Consider the following 20106-nt stretch of genomic DNA (forward strand, 5'->3'; position numbering starts at 1 on the left):
AAGCAAGTAATTTCTGCTGGGCCTTTATCCTTTTTTTAGGTTCATTAGGATTCTTATTGGTACTTGGTAGGAACTTCCAGTTATCTTGGTAGGTTCAGTGTGCATCTTGTATTTCATAGAAACTGGGGGCAATACAATCCTTACGTAGGGGCCATCCTATCCAAATTTCAGGCGTCAAGATTCATTTCAAGCGTGGATGATTATCATAAGAGATTCCCAACATATCAAATCAGGGAGGAAGCTGATCTTCTGAACTGAGAGGGTATAACAGTAAGAGCAACCTGCAGGAATGGTTAGACTGACAATATGATACCAGGTTATTAAGTCAAGGAAAACCCAAAGAAACTCAAAAGTAACGGTGTGATGTTATCTATCTGGAACTGAATAGCAGGATAGTAATGAAGAAAATAAAGAAGAAAGTAGAAGAAGAGAAAATGGAAAAGAGTTGAGCTGGTTTGACCACCGATGGCCAAGGGTGGATTCACCACCACCCAACGTCCAACCTTGGTAGTGGGTTAGGAATTCTAAAATTAAAAGCAGTAGAACAGCACAGCTCTAAAATTTGGAAGCATGTCCTTAGTGCTTGCTGGCCTGGTAGGAGATGGATCCTCCCCCTCTCCAAAGAATGGATTTGAATTGACATGATGTTTGCTGGGTCTTCTATATGCGACACTACAGGTAAGCTTGCCTTTTGCGCCACCATCAACCATATTTGGACAGAGTGCAATCTTCGTGGATGGACTTCCAACTCCCGCTCCTTTGAGAAGATTTTGAAAGCCATCTACTTTGATGTTAGCTCCAAGCTCAAGATGCTGCCCCTTCACCCCAGTTATGATTCCCCAAGGAACAAGCTTATTGTTGCCTCTTGGGACCCCCCGGTGGGTGGTTGATGTTGTTGTGGTCTCTTTAGCCTTCCCCCCTTTCCTTTCCTTTTCCCCTAGGGCCTAGGGGCTGTATATTCCCTCCCCCTTTCCTCTTCTCTTTGGTAATGAATTTATTTATTCACTCAAAAAAAAAAAAAAAAAAGAAAAAAGAAAAAAAAAAGAAGTAGCCATCCAGTGTATTGAGATTTCTCTTCAACGTGAGTGGATGCAATTTTGAATGCCCTGTAATATCATCTTCGACCATCCTCCATTGCCTATACTGTGACTAGTGCCTTTCAGTACAGCCACTAAAGAGTTAGTTAGTGACTAAACATGCTTATATATGCCATTAAAAGGCTGACTTGGTGATAGGAGGTGACTCTGATTTGATGATTGAGTGGTTTCATGCAGGAGCAGGAGGACCTTCGAGGTATATGCATCTCATCTGGAAAGCTAAAGCCTATGTACTGTGATAATCAGAAATAGAATACCAGTACTAACAATCTAGAAGGAGAGAGAAGAATAAGAAGAATTGAGGAAGACAGGAGAGAGGAGACTGCCGCAAGAGAAAGAGACAGTACATATATGTGGCATTCCCTCACTATCATTAGATATAAGATGAAGAGTTGCAATACCGGGAACAGTATACTGATAGACTAAACAACTAACACAACTAAAGTCTAAAGCAACTAAAAGTCTAAAACAGGAACAAAATACCACAGGTTTCTGACAATAATACCCCTGCGGTACAAACTACACAGAAAAATTTCTTCCTTGTTGAGGATGCGTTCAGGCAATTCGTTAGCTGATGAATTGGCTTAGTATGGGGTTGCTAGGGACTACAAAGAAAAATTTCTTCTGTATTTGGGCCCTTAACCCATGGTATACTCTCTGTTGTGGGTTCCCAGCCCTTGCTGGTTGGTGGTGGTGGTGGTGTTGTATGCTGTCTTAGTATCTCCTCTCTCCCCCCTCTCTTTTGGATTTGGTAATTTATCGCAACTTGAGCTAGTATGGAATTTTCAGTTGATTCTCCAATTGATGTTCAATTTGTGATAGTATGCTAGGCTATACTTCATCTTCATCTCCCCTTAACTGATATATGTTGATATATATTAAATTTCCTTCCCTGACTTACAACTGTGAATAAGCAATAGTCACTGACAGTTTTTTAAAAATATTGCAGGCGACGCTTGTCCTTGCTATGGAAATTCTTTTGTCAGAGGAGAATGGATGGGTTGAGCTTCGACAGGGGATTGGCCGCCTTATAAATGCTATTGTTGCTGTTCTTGGTCCTGAGCTTTCCCCAGGCAGCATTTTCTTTTCGCGCTGCAAGGTTTCTAATACGTTTTTTTACATTTTTCTACTGTCTATGAGCTGTCCTGCACTCAGCAATCCCCAATATTTATTTATTAATTTACAAAAAAAATCTTATTCTTGTGCTGCTGGTCCTCCTTTGGTTGATGAATACATCAGGACTCCTAGTTAAATAAATCTGAGAAACAGAAAACTTGTTACATTTTTCCTTTTTTGCTTTATGAGGTTCATGTATTGTAATTCATGAAGTGAGGGTTAATATTGAATAATCTTTTTTTTTTCCCAAGTCTGTTGTTGCAGAGATAAGCTCCGGGCAAGAAACATCTACACTTCTCGAGTATGTGAATATATTTTTCACTTTCGCTATAGAGGATCTTTCTTTTTTTCATGTCATTATGTGACCAGTTGTATCTGTTGGTTTTCACACAGAATTTTGTCCACTGAAATTTAGTGATTTTGGATGCTTTTGTGTTGAATTTTCCAATGGAAGAGTTTGTCTCCTGGTTTTGTAGGAGTGTTCGCTTTACACAGCAACTTGTTCTTTTTGCTCCTCAAGCTGTGTCTGTGCACTCTCATGTGCAAGCTCTACTCCCCACACTGTACTCAAGACAGGTTATGTTGCATATTTTGATTCGTGGGTTGAAGCTTGAAATCCTTTTCTAGTAATCATCATTGGATCCTTTTTCTGAAGCATTTTAATTTTCTTTGTAGCAGCCAATTCTTAGGCATCTTTGTGTTTCCACTCTTCGACATCTAATTGAGAAGGATTCGGTGAGCAACTGATAAATTTTTACTTTCCATCTTATTGTCTTTTATCAAAATTTGTCAATCACTTCTCTATATCCAGCGAATTGTTCTATTAAGTAGGAATTTTATAGTATGGGCAAAAGTTTCTTTCATGGCTGTGGAGAGAAGGTTTTCTCCATGGACACTTGTTTTGTCTTGTGGCATGATAAGATGTGCCAAATTTTTTTGTGGACAGGTAGATCCCTAGGTCCCCTGCTCATATGTTAAGTTTTAGCCTAAAACGAGATTGCCCAGTGGCGAAATGAGGCTTAGATTCACGAAATGGGAGTATTCAGTACTTATTGGAGTATGTAACACTTGTGATGTCCACACATGAGGGTGCACACCAATACCAGGGGGAATATATGGTTGAATTTGAGTCTGTAATTTGATATATGGGACTATCCAAATTCTTCTGTCTGTTTGACAGTTTGAAATTGCTACATCATCTTGCCACACGGCAGAATTAGGGTTCCCATTGAGAGAAGCCTCTCTACTCTACAATAAGTTTCACTATTTTTTTTATTTTTTTTTGGATGAATAAATAAATTCAATACCAAAGGAAATAAAGGGGATTGCAGCGTGAAAAAAATACAATGTGGCGACACAAACAGAGCCTAGCCCAAGCAAGGGGTACTACCCCATCCAGCCTCGACATATTAAAGGAAAAAAACCTGGCCAAAACAAGGCAATCAGACACGAACTCAAAAAAGGCCCAAATGCTAAAAGCCCACAAAGACATTACAAGGTATCACTATTTTTTTTTTTTTTGGGTGAATAAATAAATTCATTACCAAGGAAAAGAATATACATGGGAAAAGGGGGGGGGGAGCCAAAAGGGAACAAGACCTTAGGGGAGGGAGGGCCAGAGGGGACCAAAAACTCAACTAAGAGAAGGGATACATCAGGGGGGAGATGATGGAAGTGGGAAGGCCCCACAAAGCTACCATCAGCCTAATTCTAGCGGAATCTCGGATAGCTCGTTGACGAAGGCAAGCAGGTTTGGAGTTGACATCAAAGTAGATTCCAAATTTTATCAGAAGATCAGGAGTTGGAAGTCCATCTACGGAGATTATGCTTTATCCAAATATGAGAGATCGCGGCTCTAAAAGCAAGCTTCCAAATAGTGTTGCAAATAGAATGGGAGGGGGCAGAGGGGAGGGGACCGGCCATCATTAGAGGGGATGTCATTAACCTTGGCCAATCTACTCAGACCAGAGAAATAGATGGATCTGGGAGAGTGAGAGAAGACCAGAGGGGTGCCAAGGGTCCATCCAAAGAGAAGTGTTTGAACCATTTCCAATGGTATAGGAGATGGCTTTGGGAGCTAAAGATCTAGAGCTAAGGATGTTGTGCCAAATCCAAGAGGCATCCAGAGAAGGGGCCATAGTCCAGAGGGAGTCTCTCTTGAGAGAATGAGCATAGACCCAAGAGACCCAAATCTATTATGCTTTGAGCCTTTGAGGTATCACTATTTATATGTTTGAAACTCCATAATGCTAATAGAAGGCCCAAAATAAATATGTAAAAAATATATAAATGTGCATCTCATTCCCCATTGTAATTAATTCCGACAGCAAAGTATGCTAGTTTTAAATTTTAACCCAGTAAATCCTTTCAAGATTTTTGATCAGGCACGAATGATGAAATCAATATCTCAACAAAACTTTGCTAGATCTCTGTGAGGCATCGTCAAAATGTTATCTGATTCTAGGGGCAATGTTTTTCAATCGAAATGGTCGAAAGTTGGAAAATATTTTGGTTTCTTTAGGCCTCATTACAAAATCACATGTAAAATACAAATAATACATTATTTCATCGAACTGAGCTAAACAAAATGATTGAAGTGTCGAAATTTTGCTTTAAAATATTACGTTCTTTGAAATAAAACACCAAAATTTGAGTTGATATGGTTGAATATGACACAATGAGTTGAAATTGTCTAAATTAGGGAAATGCATCGTGTATTTATAACCTTATGGGGAGGGGTGAATATGGTATTCCCAGTGGATTAAAAGTTTTTCGCCCAAGTATACAAGATTTTATAATGGTTCAACTCAATCCGAGTCTAGTCAACTCCTCACATGATCACCTTAAGAGGTATCCATTAGTTCTTTTCCCTTTTAATACTGTAGGTGGGGATGAATCGCCCTTACAAAATCTTTTTAGAGGATAAGAGGGTTAGAATATAAGGATGGGACGAGAACAAGGGAATGAAATATTGGAGAAGAAGAAGAAGAAGAAGAAGAGGGAGAAGAAGAGGAAGAAGGGGAAGAGAGACGAAAACTGGTCAAATGGTATGTGTAGAGAAAAGATTCTCTACCACATATATATTACTTCACCAGCAAGATGTAAAGAATTACATACATCTCCCTAGGGAGGTAAAAGGGAAAAATAGAAAGTACAATAAGTGACAAGAATAAAATACACTTGACCCTAAAGTACCCTTATTACATAAACTCTAACACTCCCCCTCAACCTGGAAAATAAATGTCATACATTCCCAGCTTACAGAAGAGGGTATTGAACTGGTGAGGAATGAGTCATTTTGTGAATATGTTTGCCACTTGATCATCTGTCTTCACAAAGGGTGTGCAAATGTTGCCGGATTCAATCTTCTATTAGATGAAAGGCCAGTCAACTTCAATGTGCTTTGTTAGTCATGTTGCACTGGATTATGGGAAATGCTTATGGTTGCTTTGTTATCACAATAGAGACGTATAAGTCCTTCAGTATCATATCCCAACTCAAGAACCATCCGTCGTAACCAAATAAGTTCACAAACTCCATAAGCCATTGCCCTGTACTCTGCCTCTGCACTAGATCTGGCTATAGCAGGCTGTTTTTTGCTCCAGCATATAACTAAATTGCCACACACAAATATGCAATAGTTAGAAGTAGATTGTTTGTCAGAGATGGATCCATCCCTATCGACATCGGAATAACCTTCTATTCTCGATTTGTTGTTCTGGGCATACAAAAGTCTTTTTCCTGGAGAGGACTTCAAGTATCTGAGGATGCGGTACACAACATCCAAGTTCCCACTCTTGGGAGCATGCATAAACTGATTCACTACCACTGTATAAGTAATGTTTGGCCAGTCTGAGATAGATTAGATTAGCTTCCCCACTAGCCTCTAGTATTTGCTTGCATCAACAAGAGATGAACCACAATCTTCTCCTAAATTGTGATCTGTTCAATAGGAGAGCTAACCGGTTTACACCCCAGCCTTGCTTCTTTCAATACGTCTAACATAAATTTCATTTGACAAATATTGATGCCCTTCGTAAACCTTGAATCTTCAATTCCCAAGAAATATTTCAAGTGTCCTAGGTCTTTGATCATAAATTATTAGGCCAAGTAGGCTTTCAACCTAGCTATCTCATCATTGTCATCTCTAGTCACCACGATATCATCAACATAAAGTCATAAACAATTAATGTTGTGATGGTACCATTACCTAACAACAACAACAACAATCATAACCTTATCCCAACTAAATGGGGTCGGCTACATGGATCCGATAATAGAAAATAAAAAAGCCTAAAAGATAGGTTAAAAATGAGGGAAAATATAGATAAGAGAAGACGGTAAAGCAGTAGAGAAAGACGCATAATGGGAACATCCCCTATAAGGGGTCGGCAACACGGGTCCTTGTCTTCCACAAAACTCTATCCGAAGTCATACTAGGATTGAGCCCTATCCTTTGCATATATTTCCGAACCACTTCGTCAATAGTGACCTTAGGCCTACCCCTACATAATCTGGCTCCTACAAAATAAATCTGGTTAGTCTTCCTTACTGGGACACCCATAGGTCTCTGTTGAATATGGCCATACCACCTCAACCGGCTCTCATAGAGTTTGTCTTAGATTGGTGCAACCCCCAAATCTTTTCTAATACAGTCATTCCTTACCCTATCTCTCCTGGTCTTCCCGCACAACCCTCTCAACATTCTCATCTCCGCTACATAGTTTATTTAAAGTACTTTTCTTGATTTCCTAACACTCCGCTCCATGCATCATAGCTGGTTGAATAACTTTCCTGTAAAATTTTCCCTTAAGCTTAATAGGCACTCTTTTGTCATATAGCACTCCTGATGCACCATTACCTCTCCAGGTAAATAATGTGTGATCTACTTGACTCTGGGAATACCCATTCTTCAGAACGGCCTTCCTGGATCTCAAATTATTTCTTAGGAATTGACATAATAAATATTTCAAGTGTCCTAGGTCTTTAATCTCAAATTATTTGGCCAAGTAGGCTTTCATCCTAGCTATCTCATCATTGTCATCTCTAGTCACCACTATATCATCAACATAAACAATTAATGCTGTGATGGTACCATTACCTCTCCGGGTAAATAATGTGTGATCTACTTGACTTTGGGAATACCCATTCTTCAGAACGGCCTTCCTGAACCTCTCAAACTAAGTCTTTGATGATTGCTTGATACCATATAGTGCCTTCTTTAGGAGACACACCTTACTATCAATGAGCTAAAACTTAGAAGATCTTGGCCCAAAAGTACTGTTCACGTGAAAAGTGTCATGTGAATAGTAACTCATGTGAGTAATGTTTTCTGACTCTCTTTTTTTACTCTTTCTCTTCGAGCTTTGATCTATGTCAATCATGTTTGGACGCATAAGAGGTTTTTCCCTAAGAGTCTTAAGGGCTATGAGAATCAAGGATTAAAGTATTGGTATTGGTCGTCATGTCAGGTAGTTAAGTTTAATATACGTATTGGAGGGTATCGTATCATACGCACATAAATGGACAGGAAACACATTTTTATAGACTTTTGCATAAAAAAATGTAAAAAAAAGGTATTTATATAACATGTAACATGTATAAACATTAAACACTAAAATGGAGAACATCGTACTGAGAGACAATTGTATTCAATTGAAATTGTTCAAAAGGATGAGGTTTCTTACATGTAGTAATGGTCTATTGTCGACTTGCTAAGAAATTTTAAAATCTACGAACAAACTGATGCAATGATTCATGTTTGACACAAATGTCTTAGTTTGTTTTACCTCAAACTACTCAAACATAGCAAAAAAAGAGGTAAAACAAACTTTATTTTTTGATCTAGCTATCCAAATTCTTATAAAAAATACTACTAGAACATTGCAAAAGGGATGGGAGTAACTTGAGCAATCATGAGTTCATGACATGAGATACTAGTATACAACGCTCAATTTTACAAAATGATCAACAAACTTGGCTTGTTGCAAGGACAAAAAACATTAAATGGTAATGATGACACTAGTTGTGATGATTCTTATGGAAATTAAGAATTAAATGGAATGAAGAAGTCAAACGGAAGACACTTATTTGGCTGCAAGGACTCTATAGATGTAAACTGGAGGAGATGATCAACATGAGGATGCCATAATTCATGACAAGGAGGATATGAAAGAATGGTAAATCAAGATTGTGAAATCTTTTGGGTAAAAGTGTTGTTGTGTTGTGCTTCAAATTTTGGAAACTTAAGTATTTCTAGCAAGAAGAGCAAGCTCTGTTTTGAAAGTGAAATAGGATCTATAGATATATATCTTAAGTATTGGTGAGTATCGGTAAGATACGAATCGATATGCATGTAATTCAATTGTTCGGGGCTCAATTGTACATATTGAGAGTTTTGATATGTATCGATGAGTATTCAAGAGAATCGGAGCGCATCGTAGGATATGCTACGATTCATAGAATTTTTTTTAAATACATGTATTGTATCGGTGCCAACCAAGGTTTGAAAATTTGCCGAAATCTAGCTGAAATTTTGGATATTTCGGTATTTTTTTTTACCGAGATGAAATGGCATATGAAATATAAAAGTACATAATTTCGGTCACATTTTGGTCATTTCGATCATTTCGTTTCGAAATTTCACTAGTTTTGGCAAAACAAAAATGCACTTTTTCGTCGAAATTTTGGCCTTCTTTGTCATTTCGTTTCACTAATTTCGGCCACTTCAGCCATTGGCACCCAAAATGGCCAGCAAAACATATGGGAAAAAGTGCACAATTTTGATGAAATTTCGATATTTTGGTGTACCAAAACGAAACGAGTTGTTGAACCTAGGTGCCAACAGATACTGATACGTATTGGCTGATATGGTATAATATGCACTGATACTTTAAAACCAAGTTGAGAATCACATTACAACTCACGAAAATGAAAAGCATTTACAAGATAAAACAAATTCCTAAGTTTTGACATCGCCACCTTGTTGAATGTCCAATTGTTGTTTTGACGATCTCCAAGTTGGTCTTACTGAAGGAAGATTGGTTCACCATCTGGCTTCTCATATTTATGCCACAAGGTGTACTTACTGAGGTTCTCTTAATGATACCAAGTTAATTGATGTCACCACTCAACTTGGAATAAAATATTCCTAATCTACGATAAGTTATCCAATAAAAAAGAACGAAAATAGACTTCTATTCCTAGAGCTAGAAGACCTCTCAACTAATCCCATATTTCCACTAACTACCCATATTTTAGGCCCATTTAAGTGGCCATATACAATTAAGACCCATTGGACCAAAGGCTTATTTTCACTAAGTTAGCCCACTTCTGTGATTAATCTGCCTCACATCTTCATGGCTACCATGGTCTTTGGCTCTTTGCACGCTTGCACTCTTTCAGCAACAATGTTGTGTACTTTGAGGTTTCTCGAGATGAAATACTCCAAAATATGCTGCTTAAATATGTATTATTCTGGGTTATTTTTTATTCATCCGATAATTATATATTTAATTTTAAAAATTTCAAACAGCTATGCTGCCTGGTCTTTGTGTTTGGAAACTAATTATATACTTTCAGGTTGCCATTGTTGTCGAACAAGTTGAAGAAAATTTATTCCATATGCTCGATGAGGAAACTGATCCTGAGTATAACACTGACTACTCTACCTTTTACGTTATGGGGCTTTGGATCTATTAATTTGTTATATTATCCTGAAATGATCTCCATTGTTGACATGTGGATTGTTTCTATTTTCTTTCCTTTATTGCTCATCCTTTTGTAGTGTTGCTTGACAATATTTCCAAGAATATAATCAATGGTAGTGAATCTATAATAGCTGCAAATCATTTGCTTACCACTCTATCCCTAATTTCCCCTAATTTCCTGTCATACTTTGATGTCCACAGCCCCTCTTCTTTCTTCGCTTTTTGGGTGCTTGGTATAAAACCACACCTATGAGGGCTTCTTGATGTGGAATTTCATCTGTGGCTGATTAGATATTGGACCTTTGAGCTGTCGTTGTATTATACTTGCCGAGTCCATGTGATCCAGAGGCTGTTGCTATGTTTTCAATCAAATTTATAGTTATTCTTTAGTTAAAATTGGTAATCAACTCAAGGGATGCAGTCAGGATACCAATCAGACAATTAACAACAAACCTACAAAACAGATTTGTACTGCATAGAATCACATAACCAGGAAATGTAGTTCCCTTTGTGAAAAAGAATTCTATCCACACTGTAGGCTATGGATCTGGCTATTTATTCTCATCCCCAAGGTGTGAGAGAGAAAATGTGTAACCATATCCCAGTTCCCTAAGATGATTAGTGGTATTGCATGACTACAAAAAATGCCCTGCCCAAGAATACCAAATTTTTTTCTTTTCTTTTTATCTCTCTAAATAAGATAGCATAAACAAATTTCTTTTAAGCAAGGACTCTATATTTGAAATCTCTAATGCCCGAGAGCAGCATGTTAAACTCCATTTCATAGGCTTCTCCATGATTATAGGAGTTGTCCTTAGATTTCTCTGTTAACAACATAAGGTCGTATAATACATATTACATAAGACATGTAGCTATATTAGACTCATCCTAGAGACTATACTCTTAGTACTGAAACGAGTGCCAGGCCATATCATCATAACCACCATATTGTTGATGCTGGTGTCGAAGCATGTTTTTCTCTGATTGAATCACAAAGCTGACCATGGCATAGTATCCCGGAAGTAACAATCAAAGTCTACCACAACAGCCCTATAAACATCATCAGCAAAATACTGGAGATACCCTATCATTTTAACTAGATTCTAAAACTGAAATTAACTTGAATCAAGCTATTTCCTATTCCTACGTATCCAACTCAAAACAAAACATGATAAAAAACATAAGGACAAACTAAACTACTCCCATTCCTTATTAGACCAAAAACCCAGGTTGGCCCGGTTCAGTCTGGGTTTAGGTTTCCAGACCCATTTATGCTGGTCCAACCAGTCGAGTGCTACTGCATTAGGTAGCCAACTGAATGGTGGGGCATTGGGGACCTTTGTGGGTCCCACAATCCCACAAAAGTCTTCTTTCTGTAATTGCATCAAGTCAAGTCAAATAGGTATTTTAAGTCACTAATATATAAAATCTCACCCTCAAAATTGGGAAAATACCTTTTAAGTTTTGGGTCTATTTCCTAAGCTAGTATGCTTTATTCCACAAACTTATATAGAAGACTCAAAACTAACTCAAACATTAAAAATGAAAGGCCTAACCCAATCATTAACTGATTGGGAAACTTAAACGGACTAGAAAACTGAAATAGTAAAGGAAATAGACTCAAAACAGGATTTTAACTAAACTAATGAATTAAATCTCGTTTTCCTACTTTCTACCCATATTTTAGGCCCATTAAAGTGGCCAATTACAAAGAAAGCCATGGGATCAAAGGCCCAACACATACATAACCCAATCGACGGCTTATTTGCAATAAATTCGGTTTATTTGCAATAAAATAAGCCCATTAAGTGACTTATCTGCATCACCGACGTCGTTCAGTTGGGATCAAGGTTTAAAGTATCGATATCATGTATCGTTTCGATACCGATATGATATGGACCAGTACTTTAAACTTATCATATAGTAACCCTTTGAAAGATACCGATACGATACATATCGTATTGATACCCACTGATACCAATACGGTATGGCCAATACTTTAAACCTTGGTTGGGATAGGGCTGAGCTATTTTTGTTGTTGTATCTTTATCAGTAAGAATCCACATTTTTTTTTTGCATATAACTCATGAACATTTAAACAATGATCAGCCAAATATTTTCTATTATCCTGATCATGGTCATATACATTGACCATTCTTTCGGCTTTCCCCCAGTTCAAATATAGCTGTCCTATTCCCCCTTAAAGGCCTTCTACTAATTTTTCTGGTGGGCGAGGGGCTTTGGAAAGTTGAAGATGGAAAATTGAAGTACTTTAAACACCTTACATCCAATGATTCTACTCCTTCCATAAATTAAGTTAAAATCCTGCCAAAACAAATGTGTTCCCTTCACGTCAACAGTATAATGCATGAAGCAATATTGGGTGCTTATTAAATGTTTGAGCTACTTTACTCATATTCCTTTAACTCAAGCTGAAGGTCCTCTTTATCTTTTACCGTTTCCACTTTTAAACTGTTTATGTTTCCATCCTTTGCTGTCTTGATTTTTGTAGCATGTAGGCCATGCTGTTATCTGTTCACTGTGTAGTTATTTTATTAGCTACAAATAATGGAATATCTGATTGACAATAAAAATTATTTATGAAGTATACTCTAGTGGGATAATATCGCTGTGCAGCCTCATATGCAGTGTGATTTCAGTGATTAATATAAGAAGATATTGTTTTTCCCTTGGATTACGCTGTCTGCAAAGTCGTAAATATAGAAATTCGTTACAAGTCAACTATTTAGCCAACACACATGCAGCAATAACAGAAATGTGTTGATAATATTGTAATATCAATACTTAAGTGTTAATTCTTATATTTCTGTAGGATTGCGAATTTGGTGGGTACCACAATAATTCGCCTACTTTATATATCATGCCCATCTTGCCCATCACGGTGGATATCAATATGTCGTAAAATTGTAAGTCTCTTAATTTCTGAGAGCATTTTGTATTTTTCTTTCAATTTGTTTCTCTCAAATGTTTTCATGTTTGTTTCTCCCTTTAAATTGTATATTGAAATGGGAAGGTGGCATGAAAATATAACTTGGAATGTAGTATCTGATAAGATTAAAAGAAACAAAGAAGCATAACAAACTGGAACCAAAGATCAGCAGATAGAAGAAGCTCCAGCTTTTTGTCAAGTTATGCAACTGGTGATCAGCCAGAGGAAGCTATTACATTTTATCCAAGTTACACTAGTTTACTCCCAAAAAAAAAAAAAAAAAAAAAAAGTCAATGTTTAACTTGGCCGAAATAAAACTCAAGGTTGAAATACATGGTCAAATCCCAAGTTTCGATCCTGGGTTTCAACTCAGGGAGACCCAGCGTCAAAACCCAGTGTTGAAACCTCAAAATGAGATCCAGAGCATCTCGGGTTTGCGCCTGACTGAAAGCAGGTCTGAAACTGAGATCGTGATCTCGATGACGGTAGATCCATAGTTGTTAAGGCGACTAGGTGACCTAAGGCGTTGGAGGAGCATCCTAGGCATGCGGTATACATAATATCGAAATGTTAATTTTGTATAATTATTATTATTATATGTGACACAGAAGCCATATCAATGCAACATGATATAATTATGCCAGTAATGACCTACTGCAATAAAACCAACATATAATAAACAAAGCATCAGATATCATATTCTTAAGAATTACAGTCCATATATACAATCCATAATCCATCAGAAACCAATCTCCATTTTCTAGGAACAACAGCCCATATGCAATACATCATACAATGTAGTGAATATCCACACACATACAACATACATGTCACACTAGAGGGAGAATTTCCAGCAGTGCGGAAATTCAGGGTTTCAGTTGGAGTCGGAGAGTTGAGGATGAGTGTGGAGCACTGAATAACTCTCTTTTCCTATTTTGTTCTTTTCTTTTCACGTGCAACATGATTCCATGTATGGCATGTGCTTCATAGTATGCTAGGGTTGGAATTAGCATCAAATAATAATAATAAAAAATACAATATAGCATCTGCCTAAGCCACTGGTAGGATAAGGCTTCCAAGGACAATGATGGAGGGCCGGTAGGGGAACAAAAAAAATACCTGCGATGAAACTCAGTTGCAGGGAGAGAGATGATTCGCACAAGAAGGAAGAGGGGGGGGGGGAAGAGAATCACACATGCACAGCCCGCAGGCACACACGACAATATTCAACTCATAACTTCATTCTTCAATCTGATTTGTCTATTAGTTACAACCAATTTAAAGGAAAAATAAAAGCCAAATAGAAACTCAACTGAAATAGGAAACTACCCTAACAAAGCAAACTGACACTTTTAATGCCCTTTAAATCCTATGTGAACCTAACTTGCTAAAATAAAGTGAATAAAATAAAAGCAAAGACAATCTTCTAATTAAAGACCCAATAAAGACTCCATCTGGACCGTCTCTCCTTCTTCCGATGCTTCGTGGGTCTAGAGAAACATTCTCAAACTCAGACCTCTTGCCTCAGTGCCATCTCCTCCGTAATCAATGGGTCTGCCACCTACTTCTGGTTGGACAATTGGCACCTTGTAGCCATCCTCCAATGTACTGTTTACTCTGGCATTCCAGAAATGCAAGGGTTGATTCTATTATCTCAAATGAGAGTCAGTCCACTCACCCTTCCCCTTCCCTTACTGATATCTGGGTTGCTTTCCCCCTCCATCCACATGAATGCCCATGAGGATAGGATTTCATGGAATCCTTCTACCAACGATCGATTTTCCTCTACCTCCACCTGGAATCTAATCCATCCCACTGCCACTAGGGTTCCTTGGCTCAACGTTGTTTGGTTCAAAGGCCACATTCCCCATCGTAGCTTCACCACTTGGCGAGCCCTCAAGGTCTGTCTCCCAACCCAATCCTTCCTCATCCATCGTCACATTCAAGCCCCTCCTTGTTGTCTCTGCTAAAACAATATTGAGGACACTAATCACCTCTTTAACTGTCCACTCTCTTCCTATATCTGGAAAAGTTCTTTCCCATTGTTGGACTTCTAGGAGAATCATTTTTCCTTTTATTAGGGAATGGAACTGGATCGATATGACTTGCTCAGGTACCTCCATCTGCGACATTGCGAGAAAGCTTGCTTTTTTGTGCCACTATTAACCACATTTGGATGGAGCGAAGCATCCGAAGATGGAAGGCCAAATCCCAGTCTTACGATCGGATTTAGAATGCCATCTACTTTGATGTCAGCTCCAAACTTGCCTCTCTAAAGCAGAAACCTGTTAGGAACTCCCCAAGGTACAAGCTCATTGATGTTACCTTGGGACCCTCCTCTTTTATAGCTTCTCCCCATCCCCATGATGGTTTGTATCCCTCTAGTCCTTTGCCCCCTCTTTTTGAGGTTCTAGCCTCATCTTGTTAGCCTTGTTTGCTTGTTTTGTGTGTCTTGCCTTGCGGGCTTGGTTCCCCCCCCCTTCATCTTGTATTTTCCCCTTTTAATGCATTATTTATTCATCCATAAGAAAAAAAAAAGGATTTGGTTCATCTCTGTCCGAAAACCCAGATGTGTATGGATCGGTCCATGGGTGCATCTGCAACAACTTCCCGGTGTTGAGAAAAACTTGTCCACGAGTTTTGTAGAAGGGTAACAATAACTGCTCACAAGTAGGGTTGAAGTGCTCTTTGTCTATACACAAACAAAAATTCAAGATATGAAGTCTTGGAGGTGCATTTAGGTCCGGAAAATCATGGGGGAGAACTAACTTATAATGGGCAATCCTTAGCACTGTGTTGATGTCCATCATTACTTGATCCACGATATTCTCATTTTTCGGTGCCGTTACTGGTTCCACAACTTGAAGGTATTCCTCTTGTGTTGATTCATTTGATTGGTCCTGTGGTTGCAGTGTTGGTACCACCTTCTTTGAGTCATTCGATCCATGAAGAACAAATTTTTGACGCATGTGGAAAGGTTGGATGGTGCACAAATTTTTATCACGATCAATGATGCCGTCTAGTTATTCTAACCAACCTCAACCCAATTTAATAATGTGCTGAGGGGAATCAAACACTTTACAAAAAGCTTCATCACAATATTGAGAAACAGAGAATTCTTCAAATACATCGTCCTTTGACTCAATAATGATCTGATTGGTCTTTGACAACATATTCACCACAAATCGTGAGACAAAATTGTTGTGTTGCCTCTTGTCAATTAATAAAGTAGCAAGTTTTCCATTGAGAAATCAAACTCTGAATTTGAACACTAAAGATTCCATGGCCATACTTGTAATTGGAAGTACTTTAGGCCTACTATGGTGAGAGAACACTTAAGGTAAAGCTTAGTGGAAAAACAGTAATTAGATGAAAGTGTTAAGGAGGATGGCAGAATGGTAATTAGCTGAGATTTCGAAGTGAGTGGCAGTAGTGTAATATCAGAAATTTAATTTGAAACACAAGGTTATAGAACGGATGAAGGAAGGGGTAAACTTGGAGCCAGATGTAAAAAGGAGATAAAATAGAAGAAAGGAGAAGGGTAGGGGCAGTTTTGGAAGAAGAAAATATATAGTTAAGGAAATAAGGACAAAGAGAGGAATTGGGGTGCGGTTACCGTCTCCTACTTGGAGTCGGTTACTGTCACTCCAAAGAGGGAACAAGAACACTGGAGGTGTCTTTCGCTTCTAGTTGGAGAGCAGCAGGATTCCAGGGAAGACAGAGGTGTGGCTCCAAGAGCTCCGATAAGAGACCAAAACGCGGTGGAAGCTAAACTCGAGTTCGACAGGGAATCAACGGCTGGAGATGGAGCTCGAGTTCGAACCAGGTATGTTGTTTACTCATTTTTTTTTTCTGTCCATCTCGCTCTCCCTTCTTTTTTTTATTTTTTTACCTGGCGGAACCATAGAGCAAGGAAGGGTTTGAAAGAGGAAAAGAGGGTGCGGGGGTAGGTCTGTGGGAGATGGGATGGGACTGGGTATCTGTAGTTCGAGATTTTTTTTTTTCTCCTCGCTGTAACAATAGGGAAAGAAAGAGGGTGGAGGGATTTCCGATCGTTTTTTTTTCCTGACTTGGTAGAAACCAAAACAGAGAATGAGGAGAAGAGGAGAAGAGGAGAAGAGGAGAAGAGGAGAAGAGAGGGAGGAAAAGAGAACGAAGCAGAGGATTCTTCGGCTCTGATACCACTTGATGTAGGGCCAATAGGGTTACAAAAAAAATGCCTGAGATGGAACTGAGAGTTGTAGGGATGGAGATGATTCACACAAAAAGGAGGGGGGAGGGGAAGAGAATCACACACGTACAACTCGCAGACACATCACAATATTCAAATCATAACTTCATTCTTCAGACTGATTTGTCTTTTGGTTACAACCAATATAAAGGAAAAATAAAAGACAAAAATAGAAACTCAATTGAAATAGGAAACTACCCTAACAAAGCTAACTGATACTCTTATATTCTCTAAATCCTTCGTGAACCTAACTTGCTAAAATAAAGTGAATAAAATAAAATCAAAGGCAATCTTCCTCATTGAAGTAAATTCCTAAAATCCTACTAGACCCAAAAATAATATTGATCTGGTTCATCTCTATCCGGAAACCCAGATGTTTATGGATCGGTCCATGGGTGTGTACCTGCATCAGACAATGCCCAAGTGATTAAGGCGGTTGCCTTTCCTGTATCAAATAAGCCATTTTACATAGTTATCAAGGTGTTGCCTAGCTGTCCAAGCGGTTTCTCTGGGTATAGGCGACTGTCGCCTTAATGGAATGCCTGTCCAGGCGGTTTGTCTAGGTCTAGGGATTGTCACCTTAGTGCAAGGCTTTGGTTTGGCACTTATTTATGTCAAATATTTTCATTTACTTATGATGTTGTTCATGCATATGAAAATATTCCCTTATTTGAATCCAATAAAAATAGTTTCAAAATCAATTTCCTTAAGGATAAAAAGTCAAACCCTTAATCCAAGAACAAAAATTGAAGTTTTAGTCGTAGGGGCGATTGTCAAATTTCAAATACTAGGGTTTTTCTCAATTCTGAAAATTTCATAAACCTTATCATGGTTAAACATTGCTAAAAATCAAAATTGCTGTTAAATAATCTTTTGTTTTGATGTCTATAAAAATAATTTCATTCAGGCAATTTTAACAACATTCACACACGACTAGGAGCCTTGGTTGCTTAGGCAATGCCTAGATGAGCGCCTTGTTGCCTAAGCAGTTAGGCACCCCTCCACCAACTTGGTTAGCACGCCATAGTTGTCAAGGTGAGGTGGCGCCTAGGCGTCCAGGCCCCTTTCAATGCCTTAGGTCGCCTAGATGCCATGATAACTATGGTGCTATCGCCTTGGAACAGAGAATCCACCTGGACGCCCAGGCGGCACCTTGACCACTATGGGCAGATCTATGCTCTCTTTGGATGGTTTAAAGTTTAATCTTTTAGCATTTTCTGAGAAACTTTCTTGTCCTTAAATTTATTATTTTTCCTTCTCCTATCTAGTTCGTTGGATTCTACTTGTAAGTCAATATGACTTACTTTATATATTCATGGTTATTTAATTTTTTTTCTTCACTGATGAAAAGTTCTAAAGTCATCATGAGGCTTCAAACTGATGTTATAAGTCAGAAGCTTCCTTTGGAGAGACGTGTCTGCTTCATCCAAAATTTCTATTATAACTGCACTTCATTTTAAAAGAAGTGCTCAGTAAGGGTCCTTGAGGAATGTTCTTATGAGTCACCATTTCATCATTAGCACTACCACGTGTTGAAGATTTCTATTCATCCCATGTTCCTTTTGCAAAGGAACAAGGATACTTGGTAAAACAGTGGTCGACTAGAGTCCAAATGAACCCTTAAAATTACATCAAAATTCTTTGTTGCCAATGCCCTTATCATTTTCCATTGATCCTTCATTGTAATATGTTCTCTATGTGAATTTAACAGTGTTTTTATCGTAATAAAATTCAAACGATCCTTTTATAGAAATCTTCATTCTTTTTCTTGAGGTTCTCAACTTATTGTGATTGCTGAATTTTTTTTTTTTAATTATTATATGATGATGTCTGAATCAGATTGGAATCTCCACTATTCTCTGTGCTTTTGGCTTCCATTTTGCCATCTAATTCTATTCTCTGAAGTCTAAACTTGAAAATTGTACTGGTTACTTTATTGAGTTGATGGTATGTAATTGTTTCATTTCCTCTACTCTCTTTGTTCTATTCTCAAGTTCTACTTTGTGTCACCCTACCGGCTGTCTTCTTTTATCCTTTGAAAACCAATGCTGTCTCAAATCATTTTTCCTTGAAACCATAGTTGCTATGGCGTCTAGGCGATCCAAGGCATTGGATGGGCCTAGACGCAAGGTGACACCAACTAGGCAACCAAGGTGCCTGCCTAGGTGACGCCTTGAAAACTATGCTTGAGACCAATTCTGATCCACTGATGGTATACAAAAATCCTTTCTTGATTCCTGTATATACAAGCTCGAGAAACCAGGCATATCAAACTAAGGTGCAAGCCAAGATGCCAGTTGGTGGTTTGCAGTCATGGACTATTATTAATGGTAGTTTATATCATATTGTTTTAATGAAAGCATTAATATATATTGGTAACGGTAGTATCCATACATAAAATGTTGTTTTTATTTATTTTTTATTTTTTAATTTAATTTATTTAAGGCTCATCTGGATGCTTGGCCATCCTTCCTTGAGTCGGGATGCAGCCCTGACAGCCTTTGGGGTTGCCATCCTAGTTGGCCTATGGGCCCTTGATAGGAAATGTCCAAAAAAAAAAAACACTTGTTAATGTTCTTGAGGCTTTTTGTCTAGGTTCTTGCTACATCAGCAGGAAGAAATGCCAACACTGGGTCGGAACATGATTCCCTGAATGGTACTGATGGTGATGCTAGATTATATTATGAAGACGATGATGAAAATATGGTTGCTAGCTCCCATGACAGGCAGATACCAGGTTCCACCGTGGACGCTCCCAATGTTGTTCCTAAGAGAGATAAACATCTCAGATATCGAACCAGGGTGTTTGCTGCAGAGTATGTAACTGTAAACTTGATGTTCTTAAAATGCTTCAAGATATTGCTCCTTTTGAATTTTCTAAACTTCTATTCTGGTGCTCTGTTTCTTGCTTTTCTGACATGCAGCATTTTCTAATTCTTTTTTTTTGGATGAATAAATAATTCATTACCGAAGAGATGAATATACAAAGGAGAAAATGGGGGG

The 20106-nt window shown here is 38.2% G+C and overlaps 1 protein-coding gene across 1 annotated transcript in view; it reads left to right on the plus strand.

The window, feature by feature from the left end:
* LOC122062692 (protein SWEETIE) overlaps positions 1-20106 on the plus strand; it is a 103224-nt gene that overhangs the window by 59202 nt on the left and 23916 nt on the right. Inside the window, exons 26-32 of the mRNA XM_042626335.1 lie at positions 2047-2196; positions 2465-2514; positions 2690-2789; positions 2892-2948; positions 9795-9862; positions 12756-12849; positions 19699-19919. Coding sequence (XP_042482269.1) covers positions 2047-2196; positions 2465-2514; positions 2690-2789; positions 2892-2948; positions 9795-9862; positions 12756-12849; positions 19699-19919 — 740 coding nt within the window. The remainder of the gene's footprint in view (positions 1-2046; positions 2197-2464; positions 2515-2689; positions 2790-2891; positions 2949-9794; positions 9863-12755; positions 12850-19698; positions 19920-20106) is intronic.

The sequence above is a fragment of the Macadamia integrifolia genome, unplaced genomic scaffold, assembly GCF_013358625.1.
Source record: "Macadamia integrifolia cultivar HAES 741 unplaced genomic scaffold, SCU_Mint_v3 scaffold1090, whole genome shotgun sequence".
Classification (NCBI taxonomy): domain Eukaryota; kingdom Viridiplantae; phylum Streptophyta; class Magnoliopsida; order Proteales; family Proteaceae; genus Macadamia; species Macadamia integrifolia.